A 27,752-nucleotide genomic window follows, 5' to 3' on the forward strand; every position below is an offset into this window, starting at 1 on the left:
GCATTCCCGTGTCTTTATCACTACGTCTTCACGAAAAAAAAAGCGAATAACCAACTAACAACGTTCTTGCGAAACACTCATAACTCACAATTGACTGATTGGGCAGTCTTTTCATTCAAAATTGAAAGCACCTCTCCTAAATTAAGGCGGCGATCAGGATCCAATTATTACGCTATGTAAAGTTGCTAACAATCCCCGTGCTTTACCCACCGAACCTTCATATTGGTCATTTGTACTTGACATTAAAGGTCCGTGCTTAAGCGCGAAACTGCAGCGTCCGTTCCTAGAGTCAGGTATGCCTAACAAGACTGCTGAGACAAGGCATGCGTAGGCAGCTTGTATATGAGCGGGGTTGACCTTTTTCGGAAGAAAATTACGTGCGAATCGGCAACACTGCAGCAGGGCAATTGTGCCCCGAACATTCGGCGCACATCTGATGCAATGTCTGGTGAGAAGCACACTGCTATCGAAAACGCATAAATCAGGCAACAGCTGAAGGTGAACATTTCAAAGCGTTTTTACGTAAGACTTAATTGGAGCACTATCAGTATTCTTCTTTTTCGTACTTCTTTGTTGACTGAAAGCAGGAAAGAAACACAAATAAATGCAGTAACGCCAAGAGACTTTATTTGATTATCGCAGTTCATAGTTCATAGTTCTCCAACTAAACGCTATTAAACATACTTACTCTCCAATCTTACTTAGTTCGCAAATACAAGGCCTGTAACCATGGTCATTGCTTCAGGTAAATCACGAGATTGTTTTTGATACAAAGTCACAGCTTAATATTTCTTCTCTTTTATGAGATATAGGTGTTATTCATCTCATTACGCAAGGTAAGAAACTCTGTCGTCAACTTTCCGCCCGGATCTTTGGCATTAGGATCTACATGGTAGAATTAGTAGAATAATATAAAGTATGCAAATAACATACTGTGGAAAAAAGAAAAAATATAGGAAAATATTAAAAAAACGAAATAAGTTAAAGTCTCCCACACGCACATATACGTCCCACGGGGACATTAGTGGCAAACCGCATATCTGCATCTTATCTCACCACGGTGCTCTAGTGGTTTCCAATTCCTGCCATGGCGGTCCATTTTCGATGGTGGTGAAAAACGTTTGATGCGCTGCGCTAAGATATAGGTGGATGTTAGATAACTCCAGGTGTTCGGTAATTCTAGAGCCCTGTACGGCCTTCCTCATATCTTGTAGTAACGTGGTGTACTGGTCGAGTGTGTAAATTCATGGTGACACGTAGCGCGAGGAAAACAAGACGCAGGGAAGAACACACGGCACAGGCGCTGTCTCGCGTGTTTTTCTCTTTATCCTAATTTTCTCGTGCTAAGTCTGGCCATCAGTCCCTCATTATTATATCGTGGTTCTGAAACGTTAGGCTATGATAATTTTTATTATTGCCAAACACTAAAATAGTCAAGCCGCCGCTGACAGTAATCGTGTCTGTGACGTGAGTTTTCAAATGAACCACATTGCGTCTATTTCAACAAAGTTTGGTTCAGTTAGAAAACTTAAGCTTCCTACTCACAATGACACGTGAATTGACGACATTTGGCTGCAATAAAGTACCACGTTCTCATCAGGCGTCTGTGGTACACACATAAAATTGAACCTAGTGGTTGGACAACTTGACCGCGTGCTTTGTTTTCTCGTTATACTGCGAAGGAAGTCTGCTGCACCGCAACGCTATGCTTCAACAAAACTCATCGGGGCAAGTGAAGCGGAATGACTATCAGCCAAAAATTATGTAAAGCAATGAGTATGAAAGCTTGTTCGGCAGGATATGAAAAAAAATTCTTTCGGAATCATACGCGCATCGATGAAGTAGCTGCATCTTTTACAGAAGTAATTGATTGTTTTTTTCCAAAGCGAGAATAGTTTATTCCGAATTTATCCTTATCTTCGTATATTCTAAAAAATGATTCATATGTGTATTTTATGACGTAGCAAGATCAGACAGTGCGACAACTGCGGGGATCCGTAATGCCGAAATATTTATGCTGTTAATCAATCTATGCCACTCCTCGGTCTCTTATTTTTGGGCTTAAAGAATAATACCTTATGTCAGAAAATGTCCCACAATCGCATAGAAAAAAAAACGTTTTATTGAAAGACCGGTTGTCTACATGAAGAAGTTTGTGACGAAAGCTGATTGTAAAATTGACAACACAGAATTTTACTTTTGTCAACTTATTACTAAAAGCCGCACATTAGTCTGTCACTGAGGCACGACCGGAAAGTAAAAGATCGCGCACTTTGCCGGACAAAATATCCCGAAAAATAAATGCGCGGTGATTTTTCTCTATGGCCGAGTAAGTAAATATATCCGTCATCTCTCCTTTCTTCTTAGTACAGCTGCAAGATAGACGCCCGAAAAGTTTGCCAAAGGTAAGTCAACCTTTCGCGGTCAGTAAAAGGGCCTCATACATAGAAATGTCATTTTTATTGCGGCAATACACCCGATAGGTATTTAGCAACTCATGTCTTGCATGAGGCTATTAAAAGGCGATTTGAAAGTGATTTTGAAAATCTATGCCGAGAACTTGGAAGTGAAAGAGTTCAGATTCTTCGCTGGAGCAGAAGAAAGGCTAGAAACTCATATTTAAAAGCACTGTTTGAAGAACTCTGGGGAATCGCATCTCAACTATGTGTTTTAATTATGATAAAGTTACAACACAGCGTTTCATTTATGGCCATTGCAAGGCAAGTCTTTTAAGTGACGACCACGGTTAGAAAATATGTCTCATATCTCTGCAATCGAGAATATAAAGTCGAATAACTGAGACCACAAAACTTCACGATGATTACAAGGTTGATCACAGTATTTCATTCTAAGAAACATTTTCCGAATTACTCTGTTGCGTAATTTAGGAGAAATACGGATGTTCCCCTAGACACAATCAACGAACCTACTTTCAAGATTGACTGTATTTTTTTTCGATTTTTATGTATTTTATTTTGGCTTATGCTAGCTGTACAAGAAGTTTTGAAGTGTTCTGTATCACCTTTGCGTTCAACTGTGGAGATTTTATATATAGATAACGTAATGTGACAATGAAATGAGCACGACTGTTTTAAAGCTTCTGTGTACAAGATTATCAATAGACTTCACAAATCTTACCGCGTGGGAAACTTAAGCGTGCAATCAGTGGAAATGCATTTGGTGCGAAAAATAATTATGTGTAACTAAATAAAATGAATTGTGCCCGAACAAAATCTTAGATATATAAATGGAGCTCTTACTTTCTAAAATCAAACCACTATCGATACCAGAAAAACAGACAGGTTTTGGAGACATCTCTGTGCTTGAGTGCAACACAATAATATCGTGGCATTTTCTGACGTCAGACTAGCAGAGTAATCACGTGCATTAATATTATTCGTGTAAGTGCACGACCAATGAACACTCATACGTATTCTTACCGGTGGTAGCAGAGGAGAGACAGCAAAAAGAAGAGGCAGCACAGCACCTCGGCGCGGCCCACTATACTCGATACCTGCGCCAGGGTGACAGATATGGATAAACAAGCACGTTCTACATAGCACACTACACGACGAAAATAATCATAAAGTGCTCAGTGCGGCATATTGCTGGAACTTATACAATGCAGAAATAGAAAACAAAACAAGGAAAGAAATGAAAAATCGAGGGGCCGCAACAGTCTTAGAAGGTCTTGGCGAAACTGCACTCTTGCTTCTGCTGCACACCACAACGAGACACGTAGAAGATAAGACAAAGAAAAAAAACTTGTCCAGAACACAACACCATTGGTTGAAGTATAGAAATAAGCAGTTGGAGTAATCGATATATAAAACCAATCAGAGCAGGCGTTCTAGTCTTGAGAAACAAAAGAGTACTCACGGCCTCGCTGTGCACTGGATGAGCAGCGAACAGCATCGCGGCCAGGCACGCATGGAGCGCAGCTATTCTCATCACACGGCGTGCGACGACAGCCACCAACACTGAGCATGTGCAGTGCAGGGCGACATTGACCACGTGGTAGCCACGCACCTGCCGCCCATTGACGTAGTAGTTGGCTCTGCGAGAGAATACAAGAAGACGTGCACATGAAGAGTTTCCAACGTAACCCATCACTGTTAAAGTGTATGACCAACCACCTGGCATAGACCAAATAAATCAATGTGATGCTGCAACTGCCTCTGCAATAAGCTCTCTATTCTGTCAAAGCGGAATTGCTGCGTAAAGTCTGATCAAGTGACGAGTGAATATCCTTTAGGTGGTTGTATTGCGTCGATGCGAATGCATGTCGTAGAGAATATAACGCTACTCCCTGAAAAATAACATTAGCTGTTCATTAGTGTTATAAGCGGCACGAGCAGAAAGTGACGCTCTCTTAGCTTTTGTAAGCACTTCCGTCACAATACTCATTTTCGGTTTTCAGAATATTAAAAACAACCCTTTCTCAATATCTAGTATGGAATTACCAGTTCTGGTCAATATTAAAGGTTATTTCGAATACATATATTATCAGACCATAGGTATACTTAAGTTAAAAATGCTTTGAACTTAAGGATAAATCATACTTATAAACTGAAATAATTTTTTGAAAGGCAAGCTGTTTTCTTTAGAGCATTTGCGATCACTGCGGTAGCTGGCGGACAAGGTATTTTAACCAAGCGCTACTTTCTACGTCTTGAAAGAAAGACTTGCAAGAAAGACGAAGGCACCGCCACTGTGGTCTAGTGGCTAAGGTACTCGGCTGCTGACCCGCAGGTCGCGGGATCAAATCCCGGCTGTGGCGGCTGTATTTCCGATGGAGGCGGAAATGTTGTAGGCCCGTGTACTCAGATTTGGGTGCACGTTAAAGAACCCCAGGTGGTCGAAATTTCCGGAGCCCTCCACTACGGCGTCTCTCATAATCATATAGTGGTTTTGGGACGTTAAACCCCACAAATCATCATCATCATCAAGATACGAAGAGCAGGTCAGGCCAGAACGCGCGACGCTTCTCTGCCCTAACTTTTTAGCCAGTACAAAAAACTACAAAATTTTAATGCAGTATACCCTCTGCATAGCCTGTCACGTAAGAAAGGTCGTCTCATTAGTTTACGTAGTAATTTTTTAAGCGAACTGTAAGCCATTTCTGTCTCCTCCAGCGGTACAGTGGTTACAGTGTTCGGCTGCTGATCCAAGGTCCCGAGCCATGTCCCGAAAGCTTCAGTCACACTTCGATGGATGCTATGTCTCAGGTGGCTGTTTACTCGGCGGTACCAAGGCAGGTTAAATATCAACATATTGTAAAAATCCGTGGAACCTTCCGCACCGCTTGCTTCATAGATTACACAATGCTTTCAGCAGATAGAGCCTCAAATAATAAATTTTATTAAGACATGTAGTTCTGTATCTCTACACGCTGGATAGAGACAGCAATACAAAACTGGAAATGAGAGTTCAGTACACCGGCGATTAGTAAGTCAGCTGCTAAAAAAACACCACCCCAATAATCCTACATCATATTTTTGTCGCCCCTTTTTCATTTTCATTCATACATACATATATATATATATATATATATATATATATATATATATATATATATATTAGTAACACTTTTGTTTTCTAACGCACGTACTTAAAGAGCAAGCTTCATCAAGAGCAGCACCTTCTATGTTTTTTTTTAATATTATGATCCCTGCAGACGATGCATGTCGTATTCTTTGAGCGCGCTAGTTCTTTTTGAATAGCATGATTCATTCGCTCTCAGCAGAGGACAGACACCGCACATTACCGCTGCACTTCGCTGTTCTTTTTGTCGAGTGCAAGTACACCCTCGAAAAGATTGAAGCAGCAGAGGATCTGCATGTGCTAAACCTTCTCTGCTCAAAAGGACGGACGTCGCAAGTAGAAGCGTTGACTCACCAAGAGCGTCATTAAGCAAAAAACTAAGATGGTTTTTGGTGATAACGTTGGTCGGTTTTACTGTTTCTTTCTTTTTCGGTTTTCTTTTCTTGTGTGTTGGCAGGAGCAGCACGACCCGGTAAAAGAGACATGTGTAGATGCGTATATAGAGACATAATTTAATACTCGATATGTTGAAAACTACACTCGCGCAACTTTGAAGAGGAAGATCTATTTTTTCTTGTAACACGTACTTTTCTCAGTGATGCTGAATGAGTGAGCGTATTCTAGCTGCTCAGCATTAAAAAAAAAAGAGGTGTGCAGACTTCGTTTCAAATACATACATCTCTCCTTGCTAAACAAGGTTTTAAGCCCTGCATGCCCATTTAGATTCCCAGCGCAGAGAATACAATACGGACAGCGGTGGACAAACACATCTTTCCACTCTCTCAAAAAAACCACGAATCGTTCGGAGCTGCACGTATAAATATTATTTAGCCATTCTTAAACAGCGCCCTGGCACGAAATTACTCCTTTTTTTTCATCTAAACGAACTTTGCAAATCCCTGCAGAACTGGTTGCAAATGCTAGTGTGCCGGCATGAGCAGTTGTGTGTCAACTTTTTGTGCATTTTTTATTTAGGCCACATTCCTATCTGCCTGTCACATCAATGCGGAAAGATTATCTGTTATACGCACACGAGTTGTTTTCCGCCACACATCTCGGAATATTCATATCACGGGGGGCTACGACACTGTTATGAACAAAGTACATATCTTGAAACAAATGTTAGTTTATCTCGATGTCTTCTTAACCTATTGAATAAACATTGTCTAATATTAGGAAAGAAACAGCTGTGTAAGGACACTTCTACCTGTTAGATGAAATGGCTGTTTCATTTTAAACCCTGACGTAAGCTTTCGTTTCTTCCTTGTGCAAATTGTTAACGTCACTCAGGGAATATAGACACCTTGTTTTTTACACCAAAGCTACGTGCAAAAATTGAGCAGTTCCTGCCTATCTGATAACCTCATGACTTGGTCAGAAAACAGCGGCATGGTTAGCACGTTCGATGCTTCACCCCCTCCTTTTTTTTTTTGCTTCAACGCAATTCATCATAGCAAAACAGCGCAAAAAAAAACACGAGCACACAGGAAGAAGACAAAGCAAGTGTCTTCTTCCTCTGTCCACGTGCTTTTCGCGCTATTTTACAATGTAGTACCAACTAGCTCGACTTCCTGTATAATGTATCATTCTCACTGCTTTTTACATCTGCAATTATCTGAAATATCAAACCTGAAGCAGCATTTTCGTGTCGTGCTGACATACATAACCTTTCGTGAGAGCCCGGACCCCTGACGCTTAAAAGCCCATATCGCCCTTCACCGAGCAGCGGGAGAGAAGTGCACCCTCCTGGGGTGGTGTAGATGTGAGCACCGCGGGCATCGATTAATCCCCGGTACTTGTTATAAAAGACGACGGGGTTCATATCGAAGGCTTAACCTCCAAGCGTTTCCTAGGGTGTCCTCTCTTCCCCCTGTCGACTTCCCCCTAGAGCTGCGGTACGAAATCAGATTCCCTTCATCGCTTCCTTCGTTTACATTTTTTTTCTTCCTTATCTCATAACGACACGCTAACGACCTGTTCGCTGCGATTTTGTTCATTACTTCCTATGTGATAGATATACGAAGAAAAAAAGAAGCTCTCGTAGAAGACGGGGACCGCAGGGGCACCCACAAAGCAAGCCGGTATGAGGCGAAGAAAACGGTCGATAACAATTCAGCTTATGGCTTTCCACTGACGAGTCTACAAAGTGCACGGCGCTTACTGCATAGCCGATTTCTCGTTTGTCTATTACGGGAAATGCAGTTATGGTGTACGAAGGGCCCCATTAAAGACGTTCTTTTGCGTCAGTAATAACTGCTGTGCAAAGAGTAAAGAGCATGGCTGCAATGAAAAAAATCTTTCTCAGAAGGTACATGCGGCAAAATAGGACTTGAAAATTCATAATATTAAGTATATATAAAATGTGTCAAGAGAGATACAACAGTCCTCAATAATCAGGCAAATGCGATATTTGTTCTATTCCTACACAATTACTACTTCGGCGGCTCCAGGCATCCTAATATTGCTGAAAATATCATTTCGAACTGTAGCTACGAGGTAAAGTTATTTTATAAAATAGTGGAGTCAAGCGATTATATCAAGTTGGAGAATTAAATTAATTCACTCGAAAAACCCTTTGCTGCTTTCAGATTTCGAAAAAAAGCAGCCTGAAGAAATATTTACGAAGCAATTGAATTCAGCCGAGTTCATTGGGAAAACTCTAACCAAAACGTGTTAGAACGCAAGTGACATATTCTGCTGCAAAGCTCAAAAAGAGTTATCTTCGTTATATCAAACATCCATCGACTTTTTTGCGTGAGTGTGCGCACTGCGCTAGCAATTATAGGATGCGTGATGCACATATGTTAACAAACGAGGAATAAATGCACATTTGTAATCCATTTTGTCAACAGTGAAGTCATTCTAGTCGTATCCATGTTTTCGGGTATGCCAATTAGCATGGAAATCAATTTCGTTTGTGCCATTGAATTTTGTTGAATTTTAATGGGCACCATAAATACAACAGAAAGATTTGTCGACATAGACGAGAGCACGCCAATCTCGCAACCAGGCGCCTTTGGCGGTATACCCTCACTCGCATAGACGCCATAATTTGTTTGCAACTGCCAAGGCGCACGTCGCTAGCATGGATTGCAGTGGCCCTGGGAGTTTAAAATGCGGAAAAGCGCCTGTTCACGCTGCCCCCGCTTGTAACAATTCATCTGGATACCACTGCGCTGTCATCTGATGCGAAAACAACCAGCGCAAGAGGAATAGATTGATAAGCACTGCCTTTGAAGTTCACAGCGCATCGCGGGAATCGTTCTGGTGCGGTGTTTTGCGATTGCACAAACTTCCATCCGCAACGAAAAACGCCGAGCTCCGCCACCGGTGGATATGATGTCAATCGGCAGGAAAAACTATGAGTCCAGTAAAGGTGTACGAGTAAATATAAATAATGCGTTTACTCAAGCGCAACGCCAGCTGTTCCGCTTCACAGCATTTTGCGTGCAGTATGACTGTATAGTATGCAGCACCGAATCATTATCGTACTCTTTCGCAGGCTGCATGCCAGTAATTGGATATATTACGACTCACGCGTGGATGCAAGCACCGCGCAGTTATACTTCTGTAACGGCGTACTATAGCAATGCAAAGCGACGTGAATGGCGTGAAAAGCATAGCTTTCAACTCAGTCGAACTGCGGCATGCCTTCACTCCCTAGGCGAATCTGTGCTTTCTGTCGGCGTCACCGTAGCATTTTAAAATCTTGTTCTGGTTGGCAGTTTTGCAACGCGTGTGTTCTGAGTGCCCGGAATGAGTGGCAAATGATCAACACAGTGGATGAGTGCAAGTTGGAGCGAGATTCTAGCACTACCCTACTGAAAAATTCCGTTTGAAATCTTACTGAAAACACTTGGACTCCATACGATTTCCTTATGAGCTATACGGAAAGTGTACGGATTTTTATGGAAACATACGGAAGTTGTATGGCGTATACGCAATTTTTTTAAGGAAAATATGGAAGGATGCGGAAACTATATGGAACATACGGAAAATTTCTTAGGAAGATATGGAAAGATACAGAAGGCATGTGGTATATACGAAATATTACTTAAGGAAAATATGGAAAGGTGTGAAAATATGGAAAGCTTTATGGAGTATACGGAAACTTCCTTAAGGAAGTTCTACGGAGCATGCGGAAATATGGAAGAATAAGGAGTGCGAGCAGACTAATAAGACCGGAGATGTTCATGTCACTAGATTCAAATGGCAGTCTGAGATACGAATACCATTCGATCCATGGTGGCGCTACATCGCGTCCAGAAAAAGTAATGTCATTGCGATTGTACGTGATGTCAATGTCGACAATTCAGAAATAAATGGCCGCGAAAATATAAGAAGGAAAATGTAGAGTGATAAAAAAGTGAATATATACAGAAATATTTAGTCCCGTGCCAAAATGATCAGCACATAAACGAAAAAAAAAACTTCTACAGGACAAGCGCTCACTTGCAAAGTTTATTCCTTGAGTTATTGATCTTAAAAACATGCTAGTTCGCTAAATAAATACGCATAGAAATTTTATATCGCAGAATAAATGGTGACCATGAGCCAAGACAACCCGCTGAACCAGTACACACACAGCCGATAAAATAACCACAAGCAACAAGGCGTGCGCGGCGTGACAAAAAAAAACTAAACGGTTGACGCCGACTTACAACACAAATTCTTCCTTGCCACAGCCAAGGCACGCTGCAGTGCAACTGAGTCGAAAGCAACGCTTTCCGCTAATCGTGTTTTTTTTTTTCAATCGCAATAGTAAGCACTTGATGAAGTTGCTTACGAAGTCTGCCATGCACGTGCTGTAGACATTTCGGGCTGCCGAGGAAGGTCTCCTCGACGTTTCACACAAGTTCAGCAGAAAATTCCAGGAGAGCGAAACATTCTTGCAGGCGAAACGCGAAACATTCTTGCAGCCGAACTCGGGTTGTGCAGTTTCGCGTTTGGTTTGCGCAGCGTCAGCTCGCGTGGCAGTGCATGGGTGTTGCTTCGCCAAGCTTGAAACAGATGGCGCGACGTGCTTTTGAACATGTCAGCACGCTCGGAACTCGCTGTGTTCTGGTGTATATCTTTAGGCTGCAATTTGTTCTGCGCAAGCAAAACTTCAACCTCTCTATTTCAAATAAAGGTCCAACTCCCATATTCAAAAAGCTAATAAATTTAACATCTCGATGGCTGCCCCAAAAGATGCGTTTAATGGTCCTAATATGCCTAGTGCTAAAGAAAAGTGAGTTGTGATGACAGAAAGCAAATATCACATTTTCCTGATTGTTTCCTAATTTCTTGAATTACACAGTATACGTCCAAGTTAAGCCAACACTGTGCCTGCTTCAATCGATCAGCGGGAACAGACGTGTCAATTCAGCGCAAGAAGCTCAATTGGCCACTGTCCAAGGCCTGGCAATAAGCACCACTTCATTGCAAATAAATTTTAAAAAAAGACACACACCACTTGATTCCACATTACGAAAAAAAAAGTTCTGCAAACAGCTAGGTGATGGTTATCAGCAAAAATATATACGGCGATGAAAAATTGTGATGCATGCGCATCAGAACAGTGAACGTTCATGAACGGTATCTTCGGAGACGCTGCTCGCTCTTTGACCTGGTTAGGTTGCGCTAGTAAAGCATGCTTGACCGAATACGTAAAGGCGTAGGTGACGCTGAACTGAGGAACGCCGCTACTTACGATCGCGTCCCGGAACGTCCAACGCAACCTGAATTTACCCTGGTTACTCTCTTGCGGGTCACTCTCTCTGAATGCATTATGCGTTTGTATGCCCGCGTATTATAGAAATAACCGGGGGCTTGTGCTTTCGTATTTGCCAAAAATACCATCACGTTCCCCTTGACGACCAATCTTGGTAGGAGCGCGGATTCGCTCCAGCCACAATTAAGGTAAGCATCAAATATCAGAAATGCTCAGCCAGAATTGATTGATTGATTTGTGGGGCTTAACGTCCCGAAACCAAAGTGCTCAGCCAGAAATGCGGACGCATGAACTCTCACTATCTGCTTCAATAGCGTACTGCTGCGCATCATCTGAAAGAGTTTAGCCAAGTTTGGCCACACTCTGCGTACTCTGTTTGACATATGGGGCAGCTTTACATAAACCAGAAATAGAACAATAGAGCAAGCCTCAAATGCGAAACACTGGCAACGAAGCCTCCAGCACGCTGCACCTAACTACTTTATCATCCCCTGCAGTGCACTGCTCCTCAGTTTTGCGAGTGCCAGTTCACGCTTTCAGCGCTAGCTAGCTTGTTCATGCAACCGTATGCGTCATAGACGTTCGTGACATGAAAGACAAGCGAACGGACGAAGCCCATTCTCTCCCTCTGTTGTGAAGATAGCCAGAAAACCGAACTCCCTTTTTTCCCTTTAGTTAAGCTGCTGCTCAAAGCAAAGACAGCAACAGTTGCGCACCGAAGGAGCACATGTGACATTTTAGGGGCGAAGCTTCTTAAAAGGGCACCCGTTCGTCCCTCGTCGTAGTACCTATCATGTCTTACGCTTTGAACTGCAAGGTGGTGCCGGTGGGAGATTTCTCCTGTGCGTTGTTGAACAATACAAAACACGCAACGTGCGTGTTAACTAAAAGCCGAATTCTCCAGTCTCTCATTCCCCATTAGTAGCCATTGGCGTGTACATAAAACACTATCTGACAAAAAACGGTTGCTACGTTATACTCGCCGGGCGTAATCTTCTTGGCTTTAGAAAGGTTTAGCGGGCGTTGGGCTGCAGTGTCATGAATCCATTGAACAAGCATATACCATAAACTCAAAGTGGTTAATGGTGGGAAGAAGGCACGAAGCGCAAGCAGTAAGAAAGTGTGCGTGTGCCAACTCTCCTTTAGTCCTTGGAATGTCCGCTGGATGGCGCTGCTTCTATATGTGGAATATATGATGAAAAGATGCGAGACGGTGGTACTTGGAGTGTTGAATATATGGACGAACGGATACCCAGAGAGGTGCGTTGACGGACGCACGGGTGGCTGCACGGACGGATGGACGCATGGACGGACGTACAGATAGACGTGCGGATGTACGAACAGACGCACGCACGGACGGGCGGATGGACGCATTGGCGGCCACACAGACACACGCATGGACGAACAGAAGCAAGAACGAATGGACGGACGGATGCTTCGCCCTACTCTCCATCATTCACTCCGTGGATATGCTGCTATTTTTTTTCTGTTGGCGAGGAGCAGTGGGTTCTATGGCTTCCAAACTTAAACAGGAAAAACTTGTTATCTTCCGCGGGTACTCGGGTATGTTCAGAGCACTTGCTGTCAGGCGAACGAACCGCGACGACTTCGACACCGATGCTCTACATCCGCTATGAACGGAAAGTACGCAGCCTATACAGCTATTCGAATGATGACAATATTTCCCCGGTAAACAACACAATTTAAGATTTCTTTCTATCGTCGGTCAAAGTACCGTGGCACCGAGAGTTTTAAATATCACGATTTAAAAAAAGAATATAAAAAATTGGCAGATCCCACGTAAAGTAGGAATCGATGATAAGTGAACAACGAATGAGAAATGTTGATGTCACTTTAAAATCAGCACAACGCTACGACGTGGAGGTGAATGTTTTCATACAAGATTTCCGTGTCATGATTATCACGTTTGAATGTGTCGTTTATTTTCGTCATTCACGTCGCGTGATACCTGATTTAGTATATGTGGAGCCAGCGAAACGGCCGCAAGCATGCTATGAGCGTGTATGTTGTCATGTTCTTACATGACACGCGTGTCAGGATTGTCATGTTTGCACCAGGCATATATTTCGCCATCCATTGATGTCACGTAAAACCAAACTTGGTGTATGTAAAACTGGAAAACGGCCGCGAGCGCATTATGAATGGCCCAATATACTCCAATAGCGTAGATGCGCGCGCACACTGGGCACAGCAATGCTACGTTGGCAAAACACGAGTACTCTATAGTCTGACGCCAGGCGCGACCATCGTCCCTCGGCGCTGCCCGACGGCAGCCAGCACGAAATGCGATATGCTGAATTTTGCGCTGATGCGTTACCCAGACAGCACTGCGTCTCCCTCTTTTCGTGACGAAGGGACGCCGGGCGCAATGAAACGCGCATGCTTCAAAGCCACGCAGCGCGGCATGCGCCTGCGAGTATATGGCAGGACCGGCACCTGGCGTGGCAACGTCGGCGTGACGAGCCGAAATGAACGCCGGCCACCTCGCCCACCGCGTCACGTCGAAATCTGTTGGAGCCTTGGCAGTGGCATGTAATCATAATCTCACATTGCATGCATCTCTTGATTACTATGTTTGCACCGGTCACGCATATTCATCATCCATTGCCGTCGCATAATACCGAATATGGAATATGTGAAGCTAGCGAAACGGCCGTGACCGCGTCAGAAGTGTGGCATGTAGTAATGTCGTTACACGACACGCATGTCGCGATTGTCGTGTTTGGATGTGTCATTTACCTATTTCGTCCGTACGCGTCACATAATACCGAGTTTGGTAAATGTGAAGCTAGCGAAATGACCATCAGCCCAATTATGAGCGTAGCATGTAGTCATGTTGTTACATGACACGCCTCTCAAGTTTATCATGTTCGCATCAGTATCTTACCTTCGTCATCTATTCACGTCCCGTAATACCAAACTTAATATAAATGAAGCTAGCGAAATGGCCGCCAGCACATCATGAGCGTAGCATGTGGTCATGTTGTTAAAGGAAACGCATCTAATGATTATCATGTTTGCACCAGTCACATATCTTCGTCCTCCATTCAGGTACCGTAATATCAAATTTGGTATATGTGACGCTAGCGAAACAGCCACGAGCACGTCGTTAGCGTGGCATGTAGTCATGTTGTTACATGACACACATGTCATGATTTTCATGTTAGGGTTTGCCGCTTGTGTTCGCCATGCAATCTTGTCATACCATACCAGTTTTGCGACATGCCAAGGGAACGAACTCAACACAAGAACAGCAAGATCATGAAATGTAAATCATGACATTGATGACAATCATGTCATGCGTTTTATGTTATGACTAGTCAAATATTATTTTCATCGAGTTTTGTTATGTCATGATAAGTTTGGTAACGATACCATTATCGAAACGGCCAGGAGAGCTGAACGTCGTAAGCGAATAGATAGATAGATAGATAGATAGATAGATAGATAGATAGATAGATAGATAGATAGATAGATGGATAGATAGATAGATAAATAGATAGATAGATAGATAGATAGATAGATAGATAGATAGATAGATAGATAGATAGATAGATAGATAGATACGCTCAAAGTCGCCAAATTTCGCTAAAAAATGCCTCGCATTTGAAAATGGGACGCGCAGCTACGTCACCTTCGTTCGATGTAAGAGTGGTATTGAAGTGCACACCTATAAAACCAATTGATTGATTGATTTGTGGGGTTTAACGTCCCAAAACCCCCATATGATTATGAGAGACGCCGTAGTGGAAGGCTCCGGAAAGTTCGACCACCTGGGGTTCTTTAACGTGCACCCAAATCTGAGCACACGGGCCTACAACATTTCCGCCTCCATCGGAAATGCAGCCGCCACCGCCGGGATTAGATACCGTGACCTGCGGGTCAGCAGCCGAGTACCTTAGCCACTAGACCACTGCGGCAGGGCACCTGTAAAACCAAACCAGCGAGTAAGATATGTTGACTTCTCCACAGTTGAGAAACAATCTGAACAACAGCTAGTGTGCAGTTGACAAGAACTGTCAGAGCAACGAAATGAAGCCGAACCACTACACTCCAACACACGGCTTCGTGCAAGAGCGTTAGCTGATGCGACGGCGTGGCGTAAAAAAATATTGTTGAAAAAGCAGACTACTACAGCTCAAGAAAGATAACCGTTGTGCTCGCGAAGTGCGGTTGCTCAAAATACTGCGCATTCTTCGAGCAGAAAGTTGGTGGACTGGACTCGTTCGCGGAACTGTATAATAAAACAATTGGCTCTTAACGACTTGAACCTTGTCAGAAAGTCTCTAAGACTTCTTTTTTACAGAACCTGCGTCACTTCAGTTGAAATTCACCTTAGCGTGGAACGATAAAAATGCAGCCGATAATACTGCAGATGGGTTGCCATGCAAGAAAAAGGCCGCCCGTTAAAAATATGGCGGAATATGTAACTGAAAATATGTAACTGAAGGAAAATATGTAACTGAAGAAATATGTAACTAAAAAAATAGTTTTGTGGTAAAGCACAAACAGTCACAACACGGATGTCCAAACTCCAGACACAGGAACTCATGTTGAAACCAAGAGTTCGCAGTTCTCACGGATCTACGGGCCTAGCGTCACTTCGGGCGTTGTTTCGCAGCCACCGTTGGCATGTCGTTAACTGTCTTTGTTCTTGATTTTGCCTCCATCTTTTTTCTTAACAGACCAGTGGGAAGCAACAAAACTCACCCAACATATATATCATACTGACAGCTTACGAGAATGACATTTCTCATACACCGCAAGATTTTCTATGACAAATACCTGTTTGTTGGGCTAAGTTTCGGCGTATTTATTTTTTCGGGACCAGCAGTTAGCATGCAAAGTGATTTACTTATGTTATTTGGCACATAAGTGCAGGCCACAGAGGGTAGGCCCCACAAATCACTGCTGCCTTAAGGTGGTGGTCCCACTCCGGACGCAACCACTCCACATGTTACGCAATGTTTGCGGATGCACTGGGCGTGCTGCGCTTCACAAAGAAAACTGAATTGGGATTCTGCAGAAAGCTTATTATCCTCTTTTTTCAAAGACATCTGATTTTAATGCCTGGTTGAAAGCGTTACCCAGTAGCAATGAAAATAGTGTGAGCCGCAAAAGCATTTTTGCTGTACAAGCCTCCATTGTACTGAGTACGGCGAAACTATTCAACTTAACAAAGCGAAATTTACTATGCGTTTAGACTGAGTGCTCTTCAAGGTTTCAATGAAAAGATATTGGACGTAAAGTAATTAGTAATTTATTTACGTTCCAATGAATATGGGCAAAACAATGAAGGTTTGTGTAAGAATATCTTTTTTTCTTTACATAGCACAACCATTATATTGAGTGGCTATGTAGACTACATTAGAATTATTTTTTATGTAAAATCGCTTAGTGCTCCGATGAAAACTTGATTAATTATAATTGTGCCATTGGGGCAGTATATGGCTGTACTCGGTCATGCATTACCAACTAAGCGACAAAACTTTACTAGCTGATCCTCTAAAATTCTATATAGTGAAGCAGCAAGATCGTTACTGTGATTTTATGAAGAAAAAAATTCTTTATTTTTATGCCAGAACCTAAGAAACAGCATTGATTATAGCAAATTTTTCTGCTGGCCAGTTCCGTAGAGACTCGCTTTTTTCATTTTACTCGCTAACTACCAACGAGTATTGCACATTTGTAGATGCATATTGCGTCTAGTATATATTTTTTTGCACTAACCTGACCACTCAGTGCTTCAAACAATGTATTTTCAATGAATCATAAATCTCACAGGCGTTTTTTGGTGGTAGCTCTATCTATCAACTGAAAAATCAAGTTGCTTTATGTCACTTCAAATGTTTGCCAAAGGTGGCGCAATTAAACATAAAGAAACAGGTGAAACAGGTATGGATTATATGTCCAAGCTTCATCGTTTGCCTCACAAGGTGAGTATAATCACCACTCGTAAGCAATACAACCCGTAAAAGGAGGAGGGCTGAGTAATGAATCATTTCCAGTGCCACCACGTCCGCAGGGTGGCGGCATCGTCAAGTGGCAAATGGTTTCGGTACGCCGTATAATTGCGCGTTGGTCACGCGTTCGCAGAACCAGCGTTCCCCGCCGCATCTTTAGTAATGTGCGTCTCTTTGTGGTACAGCTGCTCGTGTTTCGCGCGTTCTTTTGAGCTTTTAATGCCTGTGAGCTTCGAATTTTTGAAAGGATGGACGATGACATACCGTGCGAATGATATGTATGTAGTGCCACTTCAAATGAGACAAGATGTTTTTTTTTCTTTTTTGCCTTGCATATGAAAACTGTGCAGATTTCACATACTCGACAAAATACAAAAGTACCACAAAATACGATGAAGAACCATTCGGTCTGAACAGACTATTGGTCAATACTTTGGCATTCGTACCAATGCATGGTTCGATGTTCACAGTCCACTCTGGTACATCCTCTTCTACCTTCACTACTTCAAGAAACTGGCGCACTTATTCGCAGAAATATTGTCACACAGATCGCCCTTCTACATCCGCATTTTCTGTGGACCTTCTCAAATTTTGTAACTGCCGAGAGTTTCAGTGTAAGCATGTATGGTCATCGAAGAATAACCTGACCTCGGCGCCCATGAGAATGGCCACATGAAAAAAAAATAGTGCTGTTACATGTACTGTAGCACCAACAGACATTTTTGATGCGAAGCATTTCTTTGCGTACTGCAAGCACTTTTGGCGTGTATCAACGTATCTATCTATCTATCTATTTATCTATCTATCTATCTATCTATCTATGTATCTATCTATCTCTTTGTCTATCTAGCCGCTTACGTCTAGGTGCTTGCGCGATCGCATGAACCAAAATTAGTGTAGGAAAATAAGAAAATTTTATGAATATGACGCGATAGTCAAGACATGAATACTTTCATAATCCCATCGCGAATGGTGTCAAACACCTCCCACTTCAGTGTGGCACGAACCTGCGAGCGGGTATGTGCCACAGCTGATCGACACTTGGAATCATGCAGCAACTACGAGAACACATAGGAACAGTTTTAACACGTGAACGTTTAGAAAAACTTGATATAGGCAAAGCTCATCCGATTAACACAAAGAATAAATGTCAATGTCGCAGCAGGAATTAAACCGAAGATTTGTACTTGGCAATCAAACAATCTACCACTAAGCCGCGCCAGGTTTCAGAACAACTTTTCATATAGACCGTAATGTTCGTGTAACGTTAATTGTGGTTATCGTGCTGGCTATCCAATTATATCACGATTACATAGGTGCACCTGCGATACAGTTGTCACGACGGGTTAACGTCAATTGTAGTTAGATGCCATGCACTGAAGTTAATTTATGTAAGAGCGTTCAGGGGTACCATCCTCGCGAGCACCAGTGCTTCATATCAGCTTATCGCTTTTGGTGTTACTAATACTCATGTTCCTCGTTGAAATCATCGCGCAAGTGCGAAAAACTGATTATACAAACATCTGCAACCTGTTTCTGTGCGTGCAAGATTTGTACATATATTTAGCGTCATTTCATAATGTGTCGCGATATAAAGATTGCGACATGGTAACTTTCCCTACACATGCTTAGCATAACGTCGATTAACAAGGTACGTAGAATATGCCGGTTTATTTTTTGAAAAACTGTTGCAGCAACCTAAATGGCAATCTTGTCGATGGTGCCTGTAAGTCAATATAAAAAAAGCCACAACTTTCCAGAACAAACAGGTGTAAGATTTGTACATGGCAATCAAACATTCTACCACTAAGCCGCGCCAGGTTTCAGAACTAGTTTTCATATAGACCGTAATGTTCGTGTAACGTTAATTGTGGTTATCGCCACTGAAGGAAGAAGAATGACAGAAATGTTGCAACACGTGATTTTAGGGGCGAAGCTTCTTATAGCGGCACCCGTTCGTCCCTCATAGCCGTTTTACTATGTAACAAGTATAACATTTTGACCTCCATGTTGGTGCCTGTGAGAGATTTCTTCTCTGCATTGTTGAACAATAAAAAACCGTGCTCAATGTACATGCCAATGGCTGCTAATGGGGAACGAGAGACAAGAGCATTCAGCTTTTAGTTAGCGCACTCGCTGCGATCCCCATTAGCAGCCATTGGCATGTACATTGAGCAATATCTGACAAGAAAACCCCCAAGCATTTCCCCGAGGGTGAACATGGTTAAGTGCGAATGCACGGGGTGATTCTATGAGGGGTATTTATTAATTCGCACTATTATTAGCCTCGCGAGCGCGAAGTTCGGCATCCTCTGCACGCTTCGCCCGCTTCTCCTCGGCCTCGCGAGTGCGCAGTTCGGCATCCGCTGCACGCTTCGCCTGCTTGCACTCGGCCTCGCGAGCACGCAGTTCGGCATCCGCTGCACGCTTCGCCCGCTTACGTTCGGTCTCACGAGCCCTTCGCAGCGCCGCCTTGTCTTCCAACGTCGGCGAAACCACCTCGGTACCGTCACCTCCAACGACGGGTGCAGTGCTGGCATTCGGTTGTGCTGCATTCGTTGTTGATGGTAGCGTTGCCTCCGGGACATCCATTGCACGAACTGCTCTCGACGGGAAACTGAGAGAGAAGGCGGGCGTGAGAGAGAGGGGTGCGCACGCAGCTGCAGCGAGCGAGGAGAGCGGAGGAGCGAGCGAAGGGGGAGGGGGACGCGCGCAGCGGCGTTAAAGATATAAGGCGCGTTACTGACACCGATATCAGCGTCGTGTCCGTGGCTTATTCGGCAGAGCGTCGCGCTGCGGCCCGCCAAGTCCTCTTTCTTTTAAAGATAGAGAGAAGACTGCGGACGCCGCCGACGGCGGTGGATGGTTTGGGGTCGCTTATAAAGTGTATTCACACTTAAGAGGCTTGCTACGTTATACTCGCTGGCTGTAACCTCTTTTGTTTTAGAAAGGTTCAGCGAGCGTTGAGCCGCAGTGCCGTGAATACAATGAAGTAGTAGTAGTAGTAATAGATTTTTATTCAGCCAAATTTACTGGCCTAGGCATTTCGACCGCCTGTGCGATCAGTCGACGCTGTTCTTTTTCCCCTTCGGCGCCAATCCAGTCGAGCCAGGAGGTGATGGAAAGGGATGGGGGAGGGTAATAGCTGGATTGCTGAGCAGTTGGGCAGTAAAACAGGCAGTATGACAGGTCAGCGTATGGGGAGGGACAATTAGGACAGCAGGGGTTAGACCTATATTTATAAAGGAAAAGGCGAGAGAGGGTTATCAGGCAGTTAATTTGGATGTGCCGTAGAGTTCGAGCCTCGAGCGCAGTGAGTGATGGATGAGGGGGAGGGTAAAGACACTTGTCGAGCCGGAGCTGGAGATATACCTCCTTGATAGTGTGACGCAAGGAGATCTGCCCATCGTTATTCGCGGAGCTCTCACTGTCTTCCGAAGGTGTGGGCCAGGGAATGAACGGTGCCCGGTGCAATATATCGCGGACACGCTGATGAGCTAGCTCATGGCCGTTAATACCTGAATGCCCAGGAACCCAGCGGAGGAAGACAGTGGAGGGTTGAAGAGCAGACGCCGCTCGCTCGACCTCCTGTTGAAGAGCAGGGGGCAACGTGTTGTTCTGTACGTGACGGATGGCGGCGTGAGAGTCGGAGTAAATCGTGTATTCGGGGAGAGAAGGAAGGGAGGAAAAGGACTGCATGGCGTGGACCATGGAAAGGACCTCGAGCGAAAGTACATTTGGCGGGTGTAAGTATGGCCCGCTGGTGTGCGTGTCAGGTGCCGAAAGGTGTGGATGGTAGATAACGTAGCCACACGAGCTCCGAGGAGCCATGTATGAGGCATCCGTGTAGGCAACTCCCTGTGTAGAGAGAGGAGGAGAATGATGCTGTGCTGCCGCAAGACGCCGACCGGCGTGAATAACGGTAGACATAATAGATGGGACGGGAAGGATGCGAAGGTTAGAAGCAGCGGTGCTAGCGGCAGAAGGCAAGGTGGGAACGGAAACGGGAATGTGAGGGATACTGGCTTGGGCTTATAGCCATCGGCCTTGACGAGTGAGAGAAAGACGGGCAATCTGAGAGTCGTGGTGCAGAGAAGAGAACGTAATAAATGGAAGAGGCCTGTGGCAAAGAGCTTAGTTGTAGAGGTAGTGACAGGGAGGTTTAGAGCTGCCTTGTAGAGGCCTAATAGAGCTCTTTCGAGTGTGTTGAGTTGCGTTTGGGTGAACTGAACATATGGTACAAAATACAAGAACTTGTTAAGGGCAAGCGCTTGTGCAACCCGGCACGCATGAGCCTCGTGGAGCCTCGACTGCCGAGTGACAATGCGTCCCAGGAGGTGGGTCACCGAGTGGCAAGTCCTCACAGCGTGATGTAGGGCCTGCGCGTTCTTTGTCACGTGCAAAGGGAAGCCAAGAACTGTGCATTGCTGAACAGTGGAGATGAGAGAGCTAGAAAGATATAGGGAGATGAGGGTATTGTGGGAGCGCTGGTACGCAGACCGGTTTAGCAAAAGTAGTTCACATTTCTCCGGTGCAGGGGACAGGCCAGCAGTAGTGAGAAAGGAAGCGATAAGGTCCAGGCCACGTTGCAAAGTATCCTGCACGTGGCTGGGACATCCAGACGTACACCAGTGAGTGATGTCGCCTACAGAAAAAATATGGTGGAGGTCAGGTATTTGGGACAGTTGGCAGGCAAGGGGGGCCATAGCCATATTAAATAGAGTAGGAGATAGTACGCCACCTTGAGGAGTGCCGCGGGTGAGGGAGTGTGGGTTGGACAAATGAGTATCGACTCTAAAGCGAGCAACTCGATTGGAAAGAAAAAATCAGATGTAAGAATACATGCGGGAGCCACATGACAGGGAGGAGAGCTGAGCGAGTATGTAGTCATGACTCACGCCATCAAATGCCTTCCGTACATCGACGGTTACAAGCGCATGGATCTGACTACGAAAAGGTGAAAGAAAAGTATGCTGAAGAACAGGGAACATGTCCTGCGCGCAAACGTGGCGTCGGAAGCCAATAAGAGAAGGATGGAAAAACTCTTTCGCCTCAATGAAATCAGACAGTCGAGTCAAGGCCATTCGCTCAAGAGTCTTGCCAATGCATGACGTCAAAGAGATAGGGCGAAGGTTAGATAGAGATGGAGGTTTGCCCGGCTTCGGAATCATGCAAATTAGAGATAATGTCCAGGAGCTCGGAAGACAGCCGCTGTTCCATGCTTCGTTGAATGTGTGTAAGAGAAATTCCTTCGCGTTGTCGGGGAGATTACGTAATGTAGTATATGTTATCTCATCCTCACCGGGCGCCAAGCGGGTAGATTGAGTGGCTAAGGCCGCTTCCAGCTCCCTGAGCGTGAATGGGCGGTCCAGGTCTGGGTTAGCTTCACCACAGTAATCTGGGTAGGAAGGTGTGAGTGGGGGTGGGATATACAGAGATTTTAAATTTTCAAACACATCAGATGGAGTCCCTTGAGCGAGAGTTTTAGCTAGGGTGGGAGCAACGGCAGGCTTGGTACCTAAGAGAGACTTAAACAGAGACCATGTAGAGCGCGAGTGCAGTGCGTAGTCAAGGCCGTCACACAGCGTGTTCCAACGAGAGTGCTCAAGAGAAGTGCCGTAAGCGATAATTTCATCCCGCAGAGCATCAATTCGGAAGGAAAGCTGGACGTTGTGTGGCTGGGAGCAGAGAGCGCGTTTCAAACGTTGATGACGTCGCCTTAAGCGGAGGAAGTGAGGATCAGGGTCAGGAATGGGGAGTTGAAAACGAGCGCGGCGACTACAGGATGTCATTGCTGCGGAGATCCGCGACGTCCAGTCGTCGTAAGTTTTAAATGAGTCAGACAAAAGGTTTTTACGGAATGCTTCCCAGTCAGTGTGATCGACTCGTTGTTTCCGCCTATTGTGGGAAAGAGGGGTGGTGATGTGTATGAGAAAGTGATCACTGAAAAGATTTTCAGCGGACACCTGCCAGTGAAAAGGAAGGGAACTCCTAGAGAACGTGAGATCGGGTGTAGTGGAACGCTGTGAAACAGTGCCCGCTCGAGTAGAGGTGTCAGGAGTATTAAGAAGGGTGAGATGGCGTTCCTGGGCGAGGCAGTGTAGAAGGTGACCTGGTTCGAGTGTTTGGGGGTAACCCCAGAGCCTACGAGGAGCAGTAAAGTCACCCCCATGAACTAGTATATACCATGATTGAACTCGAGGTGGTCAAAGGTTGAAGTAGATACGAAGCACAAGCCGTAAGAAAGTGAAAGCTGAATTCTCCTGTCTCTCATTTCCCATTAGCAGCCATTGGCATGTACATTTAGCACTATCTGACAGGAAAAGGTTGCTACGTTATACTCACTGGGCGTAACCTCCTTGGTTTCAGAAAGGTTTAGCCAGCGTTGGGCCGCAGTTCCATGAATACAGCGAACTAATATATACCATGAACTCGAGGTGGTTAAAGATGGGAAGTAGACCCGAAGCGCAAGCCGTAAGAAAGAGCGCGTGTGCCACCTCTCATTAAGTCCTTGGAATGACCGCTGGATGGCCGTGCTTCTATATGGGGAATATATGATGAAAAGATGCGAGATGGTGATACTTGGAGTGATGAATAGATGTATGATTGGACACACAGACAGATGCATGGATGGACGCATGAACAGACGCAGGGGCGGATGCAGGGACGAACGCAGGGACAGACGCACGAACAGACGCACGCACGGACGGGCGGATGGACGAATAGACAGTCACACAGACGCACGCATGGACGGACGGAAGCAAGAACGAATGGACGGACGAATGCTTCGCCCCACTCTCCATCATTAACTCGGTGGATATGCTGACAATTTTTAAACACATTATTCTCGTTGACACATGTGTATGCGCGCGTGATAATTACAATTACATAGCTTTATTACCTCAGCTTTTTTTGTGTCTGTGTTCATCGTACATTCGAAAATCACCGATTGAAGTGTACTTTGCTTTTTCCAGTAAATGGCAACAGAGCTAGAAGAAAAGAAACAAATTTTGGATTGTTTGTAAATGTTTCAATACGTGCACAATTTACGCTGCACGAACTCGATAATCTATACCAAAAGAAAATTTAGCAAATAACTATACCTTATGCAACCACTGCATGTTCAGACCTTATATCTTGCTTTATAAGCACCCTTGAGTGACCCCAAGGTGCTACGTAACTTTCATTGATATTTTTAGCATCACTGGCGTCGTCTGGCGGATATACACGTGTGGAGGGTTCCCCTTCGAAAGAAAATCAATGGTTAATAGCAGCACCCCCCTTTTTATCAATGCATTGTATGGGTGCGTATTCTTGCACTATAGTACGGGACCGATTTTTCGCGCTGACTATTAAGACAAAGGGGCGCAAGCTCTCGCCCTGCCCTCCTCGTGTGCACGCCTATGCTGACAGCTATACTCTGTTTCATGCATCAGGTGCAATGCTGTGAGAGCTATGCAAGAAGTTCGGCCAGAAACATGTGTGACTTCGCGCATCTCGCGGTTAGCTTCCATCATTGTAAACGCTCGTGCTAGACGAGCACAAACGCACCTGCAAAGCGTCGCGTAAGGCTACAAGTGAAACATCAGGAAATAAGAACCAAGGCAAGCCGTATAACTGGCCGTTTTTAAATGCGAAGCATTTCTTAGTGAACTTTGGCGACCTTGAGCGTATCTATATATCTATCTAGCCGCCTACGACTTTTAGCTCTCCTGGCCGTTTCGATAATGGTATCGATACCAAACTTGATATGGCGTAACATGACTGTGTGAAGAGCATAGCTGACTAGTCATAACATGAAAATCATGATATATATGTCATGAATGTCATGAATTGCATTTTATGGTCGTGCAGCTCTTGGTCTGGTTTCGTTCACATGGCATGTTGCAGAACTGGTAGGGTATGGCATGATTGCATGGCGAACACAAGCCACAGACCCTAACACGAAAATCATGACATGCGCGTCATGTAAACAGATGACTACGTGCCACGCTCATGATGCACTCGAGGCCATTTCGCTAGCGTCACATATACCAAATTTGGTATTACGGTACGTCAAGTGATGACGAAGGTATTGCCACCAACTTTTAGTAGTGGGTCGTATGCCAAGGTGAAGGCTCCACCACATAGAAGAAAGAAGTGCGCGTGGGGCCCCACTCTGGCAAACAAGCCCAACCGACGCGCTTGGTTAGAGCCCTGTTGCTCAGACGTCAATAAACCTTGTCGACACCCCCTGGAGCGGCGTGACAATTGGTGGAGGTGCTGAGTAGCCCCTCACGGATGTTTCAGACCCTCCCTGGAAGCGGCACCACAAGTCCAGTGCGAGTCAACACTCCCATTCATCGGACAAGCCGCAGGATCAGGGGATTACCACCCGAAGCTGACCCTACAGTTCACACCAGTATGATGAGCAAGTCCGTTCAAACTACTTTAACAGGTACAGATACCCCCCCCCCCCGGTGACATGGTACACTTTCGAAAGTCCACAGGTTCCGACACCATTTCAAGGCACCGAGCTCGAAGACGTCGAGGACTGGTTGGTCGACTTCGAGCGCGTGGCTGCTTTGAACGACTAGAACGACGCGGCCAAACTACGGCGTGTGTACTTCTATTTGGAGGATGGAGCACGTACCTGTTACATGAATTATGAGGAACAGATGACATCGTGGCCCGAATTCCGCCGCCGGCTGTTGAATACTTACAGAAGTGCTGATCACCACGAACGAGCGGAGCGAGCGATCCAGGCCCGCATCCAGATGTCCGATGAAACTGTTATGACCAATGTGGAAGATATGACGCGCCTGTTCCGACGGGCTGATCCGAGTATGATAGAGGAAAAGAAGTTGCGTCACCTGATGCGTGGAGTTAAGGGGCAGCTTTTCGCTGGCCTTGTACGGAGCCCTCCGAACACGATGGCCGAGTTTTTGTCCGAAGCCGTCACGATAGAAAAGATGCTTCAGCACCGATCCACCCTGTATGAGCGGCAAGTGAACACGTCCACTGCTCAAGTTCTCATGGCTATTGGGGGCAACACCGAGTGTCTGCGCGACCTTATCCGCTCTATAGTACGCGAGGAGCTCCAAAAGACTGCCAAACCACAACCACCTACAGTGTGTTCCATTGCAAGCATCGTTAAGGACGAGCTGCATCATGTCATTCGTGACCCTGTGAGTCTGGATAACGCCACACCCGCCCCGGCTGACTACCACCGTGCGACCTATGCGGAAGCCTTGAAGCGCCCAGCTTCCTCTTCCCCGCTGTTTGTTCAGGCACCTTCTACGGTTTCCCTTCAGTCGGCGCAGCCTCTACGGTATTACGAGAACACACGCATGCCCCCACCCCTCGTTTACGCCAGTCCTGTGCATCTTGTGGAACGACCAGCACACTACCTTGACGACAGACGCGTTTCACCTCGGAAATCTGATGCTTGGCGCACTCCTGATCGCCGACCTGCATGCTTCCACTGCGGTGAAGCGGACCATTTGTACCGCCAGTGTCCATACCGGCGCCTCGGGATGCGCGGCTTTTCAGTATATTCAGCACCTCCTTGGTATGGCCAGCCACCCCGGGACATTGAGGACTACCTGGCTCAACAGCGCATTTCACCGCCTTCTGGACGGCAGTCGCGCTTACCGTCACCGAGGCGCTTTGCATCTTCGCCCCAGCGCCATGCTGGCGCACGGCCCCCCAGTCCACACCGGGAAAACTAACGCAAGCGACCCTTAGAGGCAAGGTCGTTGGCAGTCGACGTGCTTAAGACCTCCGATCAATGCTAACAGTAAAGGGTGTAGATTTGACTGAGCGATATGTGCAGCTTTCTCTTGATATACCGGTGCTGATGGACGGCTATGCAGTAGGTGCTTTAGTTGATACCGGGGCTGACTATTCGTTACTAGGCGGGAAAATGACCGGACCACTAAAGAAGGTAATCACGCCCTGGCATGGCTCCGTGATTCGAACGGCCGGTGGCCACACCGTCTCTCCGCTTGGAACCTGCACGATTTGTGTTCGGGTCTGCGGTTATAATTTTGTAGCAAGTTTCCTTGTGCTCCATGAATGTTCATGCGACCTTATTCTTGGTGTTGACTTCCTGCAGGAGTATGGAGCTGTCATTGATCTTCGAGAGAATCCCATCACCTTTTCAGCCGACCGAGCAATCGACAAGCAGGACGACCAACAACGTACCAACGTTCTTCGTGTTTCTGCTGAAAGTATAACGCTTCCTCCAAGAGCCAGTGTTATAGTCGACGTCACATGCTGTGGAGTGCGAGATGGTGGAGCGATTGTAGAAAGTAATTTTGAACGCCTGCTGACTCAAGGTGTTTGTGTGGCTAGGAGTATCATACAGCTACGTGATAGCCGATCCCAACTGCTCGTTACAAATTTCAGCAACAAACACCGACACCTTTTCCGTGGCACTTCGTTAGCGTTTGCAGATGAATTAGGAATCGTTCCCATCTGCTTCTCGTCGGACGCAGTGGAGGCCGCCAATACGTCTCTAAACAATATCT

The 27,752-nt window shown here is 45.4% G+C and overlaps 1 protein-coding gene across 2 annotated transcripts in view; it reads right to left on the reverse strand.

Annotated features, from left to right (window-relative positions):
• Positions 1–27,752, reverse strand: part of LOC142785232 (protein O-mannosyl-transferase TMTC1-like) — a 69,970-nt gene that overhangs the window by 25,804 nt on the left and 16,414 nt on the right. For both annotated transcript variants that reach the window (XM_075883673.1, XM_075883672.1), the window contains exons 2-3: positions 3,880–4,057; positions 3,441–3,514 (exon numbers count right to left, since the gene is read on the reverse strand). In XM_075883673.1, coding sequence (XP_075739788.1) covers positions 3,441–3,514; positions 3,880–4,057 — 252 coding nt within the window. The remainder of the gene's footprint in view (positions 1–3,440; positions 3,515–3,879; positions 4,058–27,752) is intronic.

This window comes from Rhipicephalus microplus, unplaced genomic scaffold (genome assembly GCF_043290135.1).
Source record: "Rhipicephalus microplus isolate Deutch F79 unplaced genomic scaffold, USDA_Rmic scaffold_19, whole genome shotgun sequence".
Lineage (NCBI taxonomy): Eukaryota > Metazoa > Arthropoda > Arachnida > Ixodida > Ixodidae > Rhipicephalus > Rhipicephalus microplus.